Source organism: Cheilinus undulatus, linkage group 2 (genome assembly GCF_018320785.1).
Source record: "Cheilinus undulatus linkage group 2, ASM1832078v1, whole genome shotgun sequence".
Lineage (NCBI taxonomy): Eukaryota > Metazoa > Chordata > Actinopteri > Labriformes > Labridae > Cheilinus > Cheilinus undulatus.
In genome coordinates, this window is record NC_054866.1 from 55,384,000 (window position 1) to 55,391,463 (window position 7,464).

Here is a 7,464-nt window from a genome sequence, read left to right on the forward strand (position 1 = left end):
GTCTAGAAGGTGAGATCAGTCCAGCAGGTGATATCAGTCAGACAGGTGACTAGAGCACTTCAGACGGTGAGTGATCTTCTGAAAATATTTTTTTTTCACCACAGAAGAAGATATGAAATTTAAGAAATACAAGAAAAATTCACTTAACAGATGCGATAATAATATGTTCCACATTCTAATCTAATCTAATCTAATATAGTATAATGAAAAGATGTAATTACACAGTATCCTCTCCTGTCAGAACAAAACCTCCTATCTCTAAAATCACTTTTCTGGACAGCGAAGAAAAAACAGTAAATTATTCAAATAATTTAGGACTGAACGGTCAAAGTCAGCATCTGTCTGACTCTAGTATTATTTTAAAATCTGTACAACTCACTGATAGGAGTACTACAACAACAAAAACAATATTAATAATAGTAATAAAAGTCTGATAAATAATTTTTTAATGGTGATTAATTATCTATAATTAATCATAAATACATATTATTTTTAGGGATCCACAACATTGAATTTTTGCCCATATGCCGATATTCATAGATTCATTTAAGCCGATACCGATATTTAAATATGTTTGATATAGCAAAAATTTAGTCTTTAGAACATAATTTAAGGTTTGAGGGTGAACAAAGAAACAAACTGTTTTTCTTCAGACTTTTAAGTTTAAAGAATGAGGATAAATACAGAAAAAGATCTTGACTTACATTGGTCTGTTGGGCTGCCTAAAACTCCACTTATTTATGAGTATATATGGCCAAATTTGATAGTTAATATATGCTTATATCCATGGCCAAAATATCGGATGCAAATATCGGCAGAAATTTTAATATCTGCCGATACCGATATTTGGCCAGTAATATTGTGCATCCCTAATTATTTTATAAAAATAATTGTCAAGTAATAAATAACAAGAAGGAAAAAGGAAGGATGAATGGTATTTCTCCTGTTGGCTAAAGTGCATCTACACGGACAGAACTTAGACACATTTAATTTTTCATAAATAATTTCCCTAACTATTCAATAGCTTTGATGGAGAAAGTTTCTTGATTTATGAGAATGACAGTTTATTTCATTGTGTCTAGGTCAGAGTGGTCACCACTTAATCATGAATAGATTATATCAGAACATTGATGATTAAACTTGATTTAGTTTGACTTAAGGCATCCTAAGATAGACATTAAAAAAATTTTGGTTAAATTTTATCTTTAATAATTAATAAACCCTTAAGTGTAGAGTCTCATTCCATTAGGTATAAATCTATTGTATAAGCCTATTAAATTTAGAATAAAATTCAATTTATCAGACTGATAACTGTGTAAATAAATAAATAAAATTAGTAACATTTTTTTTTACATACGTAAAATAACATTTTAGTTCATTTATTTATTTAATGTGTTTATGTTGTAATTATAATATCACTGTAAACATCATTGTTTTTCTTTCATCTATTTAAATTGTTTATTTTGTTTTAATGAAAAAAGTAAACATCACTTTATTTGTTATGATTTCTATGTAATTCATAATAACGTCACTGTAAACATAATTATGTTTATTTATCTATTCAAATGTTTATTTTAGTAACATATTAAGTGTCAACATTTTTATTTGTATTTATTTATATATTTAGAATATTTGAATTTAGGAATAATTCTAAGTGTAAACATTATTATTTTAATTTGTATATTTAGAATAATTGTATGTAGTTATAATGGTAAGCGTAAATTTTTTTTATATTTGTTTATATATTTAGAGTATTTATTTTGTAGTAATAATGCAAAGTATAAACATTATTTTTTTCATTTATATATCTAGAATACTTACTATGTAGTAATAATTGTAAGTGTAAATGTTTTATTTATACATTTAGATTATTTATTTTGTTGTAATAATGGTAAGTGTAAACATTTTTTACATTTATATATTTAGAGTACTTATTTTGTAGTAATAATCTTAAGTGTAAACATTATTTATTCATATATTTAGAATACTTACTATGCAGTAATAATTGAAAGTGTACACATTATTATTTTTATTTAGAGATATTTTTAGAAAATTTATTTTATAGTAATAATGGTAAGTGTAAAAATTATTACTATTTAGTGATAAATTTAGCATATTTTATTTTTTAGTAATAATGGAAAGCATAAATTTTATCTTTGTTATTAATTTATAGATTTAGAATATTTATTTTGCAGTAATATGGTAGCGTAAAGATAATTTTTTATTCATGATATATTTAGTATATATACGTTGTAGTAATAATGGTAAGCTTAAAGATTATTATTTTATTCATTTATATATTTAGAACTAATATTTTGTAGTTAGAATGGTAAGCGTGAAGATTATTATTTTTATATCAATATTTATTTTGTAGTAATAACGGTAAGCAAAAAGATTATTATTTTATTTAGTGAAATATTTAGAATATTTATTTTGTAGTAATAATGGTAAACGTAAACATTATTATTTCTGTTTATTTCTATCATCCTCCAGTGTCTTTCTGATCAGAGTTTAATTGATTAGTCTTAATAATTTATCTTTAATTATTGTATAGATGTCTAACTAAAGAAACCATTCACTGCTCTCCCTCTGCAGACATGTCCATCTCTAACTTCCTGGTCATGGTGTTCCTACTTCCTGTCATCATGGCGAAGCCCGAGCCTATGTCTCCTGATGACTGGGAGGCCCCCCTCCAGGCTCCTGTCCCCCCAATGATTCCGCCCATGGATGGTCCCGGTAGGATGTTTTACCCTGAGACGGAGAACATGACGGAGCCCCCAGGGACCCTGGAGGAATACTGTGAGATGCTTCTGCAGGCCCCAGTCCCTCCTGAACAGGTCCCCTGGTTCTGTCATTGTACCAGCTGTCAGAGCCAGCCAGGGCCAAAAGGAGAGCCGGGGGACCGCGGGCTGCCAGGTACTAGGCCCCGATAATCATCTACCTGTGAACAAACATGAACCTCAGGGGCCACACAAGTTTCTTTATAAATAAATATTACAGCTATTAGTACAATAAAACTCCTAATAATAAACTTGGATTCGTTAAAATATAAATATTAAAGCTATTGATATCACATTATAGAACTTAAAGAATAAACTTAAATCATTATAAAATCATTATTTAAATACATAAGTACTAAACAATAATCTTCTGAACCTCATCATGAGTAGAACCTAACGTGTTCCCTGATTTGTTCTCCAGGTTCTCCGGGCAGTCCTGGCAGAAGAGGGATGACTGGCTTCAGGGGGCCTCCAGGTTTTTTAGGCAGACCAGGGATCAAAGGTACATCATGTCCCATCATCCTTTGCTGCTTCCTGTTTGTGTTCTGATGTTGATGGCGTGTTCGTTTGATTTTCAGGACAGAAAGGAGACGATGGTCAGAAGGGTGAGCGAGGACAGCAGGGCTACACGGGAGAGAAAGGAGGACGAGGATTCAAAGGTGAGACAGAACATCAGCACCCCAGCTAAATCCTAATCCTGACCCCTAATACTAACTCAGCCAGTTCAAACTAAACCCTAATCCTAACCCAGACAGTTTAAACTAAACCCTAATCCTAACCCAGCCAGTTCAAACTAAACCCTAATCCTAACCCAGCCACTTTAGACTAAAACCCTAATCCTAACCCAGCAATTTTAGACTAAAGCCTGATCTCAACCCAGCCAGTTCAGACTAATCCCTAATCCCAACCCAGACAGTTTAGACTAAACCCTAATCCTAACCCAGCCACTTTAGATTATTCTCTTATCCCAATCCAGATAGTTTAGACTAAACCCTTATCCCAACCCAGTTCAGACTAAACCCTAATCCCAACCCAGCCAATTCAGACTAAACCCTTATCCCAACCCAGTTTAGACTAAACCCTAATCCTAACCCAGCCACTTTAGATTATTCTCTTATCCCAATCCAGATAGTTTAGACTAAACCCTTATCCCAACCCAGTTCAGACTAAATCCTAATCTCAACCCAGCCAATTCAGACTAAACCCTTATTCCAACCCAGTTTAGACTAAACCCTAATCTTGACCCAGCCAGTTCTGACCCCTAATCCTAACCCAACCCAGCCAGTTCAGACTAAACCCTCACCCTACCTTTTATTCAAAAGTGAGACAGAACATCAGAAGGCCAGCTAAGCCAACCATGAGTCATTTTTAAAACGGTAAAGTCTTTTTGAAGCAGTCCAGTCAGTTACAAGTCAACAAGTCTGTTACTGATGGGCTTTCATCTTCTGACCAATCGGAGCGTTTTATTCTCATTTCTGTTTTTACATGTATGAACACAGACTGAACACCAGCTTTTTACTCAACAAGGGACCAAACTGGTCCATGGTCAGACCCTTACCTGTCCCATCTCTAACCTGGTCTTTGTGGTCCTTCAGGTGATAAAGGTGACCCGGGTCTGCAGGGCCATCCAGGGGAACAAGGTCCCAAAGGAGATGATGGGGTCTGTCCAGAGTCCTGTGATCCCAGCAGTGTCCTCCCAGGTCCACCTGGTCTGTCTGGTCCTTCAGGACCCAGAGGTCACCCTGGCAGTCCTGGACTGATGGGGTCTAAGGGAGTGAAGGGGGATGAAGGGGTGCAGGGGGTCCCAGGAGTCCCTGGATCAATGGGGAGGAAAGGAGAACCTGGGCCCCCAGGGGAGTGTAACTGTACTGAAGGGGAAAAGGGGGCTCCAGGATCAAAGGGGGACCAGGGGAACCAGGGGGACCAGGGTCAGGTAGGGGCTCAAGGTCAGACGGGTCCACAGGGGGACACAGGACCCATGGGTCTTCAGGGCCCCCCAGGCCCCTGCATGCCCCTGATCCAGTCGGCCTTCTCAGCCAAGCTGGAGTCCAGCTACCCAGCCCCTGGTGGACCTGTGGTCTTCTCTGAGGTCCTGTACAACCATCAGGGGTCCTATGACCCCCAGTCTGGACTTTACAGCGCCCCCATCAACGGAACCTATGTCTTCAGCTTCCACCTGACAGTCTTCGAGCGAGTCCTCAAGGTCGGACTCTTCCACAACTTCAGACCCGTCGTAATAACCACAGACCCCAAAGTCCTTGGGACCACCTCTCACTCAGTGGTCTTGCACCTGGCCCAGGGAGACCTGGTCTGGATCCAGGTGAAGGACTCAGTAACTAATGGGATGTATGCGGGCCCTGAATCCTGCAGCACCTTCTCAGGCTTTCTGCTCCGCCCTGACTCATGTGACCTGGCCTCTTTGCGGAGTCCTGCCCCCTTTTGGAGCCCCTTTGAGGGGGACTACAGCTGGGACAGCATGACGGGGACAGCAGGGGGAGGAGCCAATTAGTATTAGATGATCAAAAACAGCCAGTCATCATCGTTAACTGGTTGACTCTGAGGGATTCTGGGTAACAGCTGTGAGGGAAGTATGGTCTAATGCCCTGTCAGACCATACTGATGGGGCATTAAAAAGACCAGAAGGTTTGTGAAGGGGACCAGATAGCCCTCCTGGACAACATGCCCAGGGACTGAAGACCCCTACAGTCCAGGACAAGAAGCTCAAAGACAGGGCATGGAGGCCGGCACTTTTAGATGTTAAACTCTGAGAGACTAGTTTCACCATACTCTTTTTAGTCTTTATTCTAGTTTTTTTGGTTCTCTATTTTTATTTTAGGTTTCATTAATTCTCTTTATTAAATTTTAACTGTTGTATAAACCGGAATGTCCTTTGAATGTTTTTTATCTTCCTGAAAGAAAGAAAAAAACCTCTGTGGTTGTCCATCAGTCTGCTGTGGAGAACCTCAGGATTTAGATCTGTCGTGTAAAGGTGGTTGTTGGTCAGAAATCAGTAGAATAAATTCTAGGTTGTGTTTTTAAATAGGTCCATTATTTCTGTGATCCGCTCAAACTGACCGATGATGATGATGACGACTGTCTCTAATAAAAACACTAAAGCTTCATGTCTCTGTCGTTTTTGAAGAGGATGGATCAACCCTTTGTGCCTAACTGAAAAACGTCCCTCTAAATCCGTTTTAGTGAGCGTTCCTCAGTGGTACAGCTCAGCCTAGTCCTGGTATCAGACTCTTCATCATAGTAAAGGATATTTAGAGATGACATCAGGCAAAGGAGAACTTCCTGAGTCTAGGAGGGATTTCTACATAGAGATAGTCTACCAAAGAAAATGTTGAGAGATGTTTATGATGGTGACAGAATAAGACCACTCCTTACCCTCAAACTACAAATAAAGGGGACAAATATTCAGGGACAAATGTAAAGAAAAATATTAAAGAGAAATGTCCGCAGACAGGAAAAAAACATACGTCTAAAGCCAAGAAAACCCACTAACCATGTGATTCAGGGTTGGGGTAGATAGGGTAAAATGGTACCATGTGATCCAGGGTTAGGGTAGACAGGGTCTGATGGTACCATGTGACCTTGGGTCAGGGTAGACAGGCTCTGATGGTACCATGTGACTCAGGGTTAGGGTAGACGGGGTCTGATGGTACCATGTGACTCAGGCTCAGGGTAGACAGAAACTGATGGTACCATGTGACCCAGGGTTAGGGTAGACAGGAACTGATGGTACCATGGGACTCAGGATTAGAGTAGATGGGGTCTGACGGTACCATGTGGCTCAGGGTTAGGGAAGACGGGGTCTGATGGTACCATGTGACTCAGGTTCAGGTTAGACAGGGTCTGATGGTACCATGTGAATCGGGCTTAGGGTAGACGGGGTCTGATGGTACCATGTGACTCAGGCTCAGGGTAGACAGGAACTGATGGTACCATGTGACTCAGGATTAGAGTAGATGGGGTCTGACGGTACCATGTGACTCAGGGTTAGGGAAGACGGGGTCTGATGGTACCATGTGACTCAGGCTCAGGTTAGACAGGGTCTAATGGTACCATGTGACCCTGGGCTTAGGGTAGACCGGGTCTGATGGTACCATGTGATTCAGGGTTAGGGTAGACAGGGTCTGATGGTACCATGTGGCCTGGGGTCAGGGTAGACGGGCTCTGATGTACCATGTGACCCTGGGTAAGGGTAGATGGGCTCTGATGGTACCATGTGACCTGGGGTCAGGGTAGGCGGGGTCTGATGGTAGCATGTGACCTGGGTTTGGGTAGACGGGGTCTGAAAGTATCATGTGACCCTGGGTCAGGGTAGACGGGGTCTGATGGTGCCATGTGACCGGGGGTTACGATAGACGGGGTCTGATAGTACCGTGTGACCCAGGGTTAGGGTAGACGAGGGCTGATGGTACCATGTGACCCAGGGTCAGGTTAGACAGGCTCTGATGGTACCATGTGACCCAGGGTCAGGGTAGATGGGCTCTTATGGTACCATGTGACCTTGGTCAGGGTAGACGGGGTCTGATGGTGCCATGTGACCCAGGGTTAGGGTAGACGAGGGCTGATGGTACCATGTGACCCAGGGTAAGGGTAGATGGGCTTTGATGGTACCATGTGACCTGGGGTCAGGGTAGACGGGGTCTGATAGTATCATGTGGCCCAAGATTAA

General features: G+C 40.3%; 1 protein-coding gene across 1 annotated transcript in view; it reads left to right on the forward strand.

The window, feature by feature from the left end:
• Positions 1–5,883, forward strand: part of LOC121524052 (inner ear-specific collagen) — a 6,288-nt gene extending 405 nt beyond the window's left edge. The window contains exons 1-5 of the mRNA XM_041809229.1: positions 1–66; positions 2,596–2,916; positions 3,202–3,282; positions 3,359–3,439; positions 4,376–5,883. The exon at positions 1–66 is cut by the window's left edge and continues 405 nt beyond it. Of these exons, the coding sequence (XP_041665163.1) occupies positions 2,598–2,916; positions 3,202–3,282; positions 3,359–3,439; positions 4,376–5,289 (1,395 nt within the window). The 5' untranslated portion in view covers positions 1–66; positions 2,596–2,597 and the 3' untranslated portion in view covers positions 5,290–5,883. The remainder of the gene's footprint in view (positions 67–2,595; positions 2,917–3,201; positions 3,283–3,358; positions 3,440–4,375) is intronic.
• Positions 5,884–7,464: the final 1,581 nt, after the last annotated feature.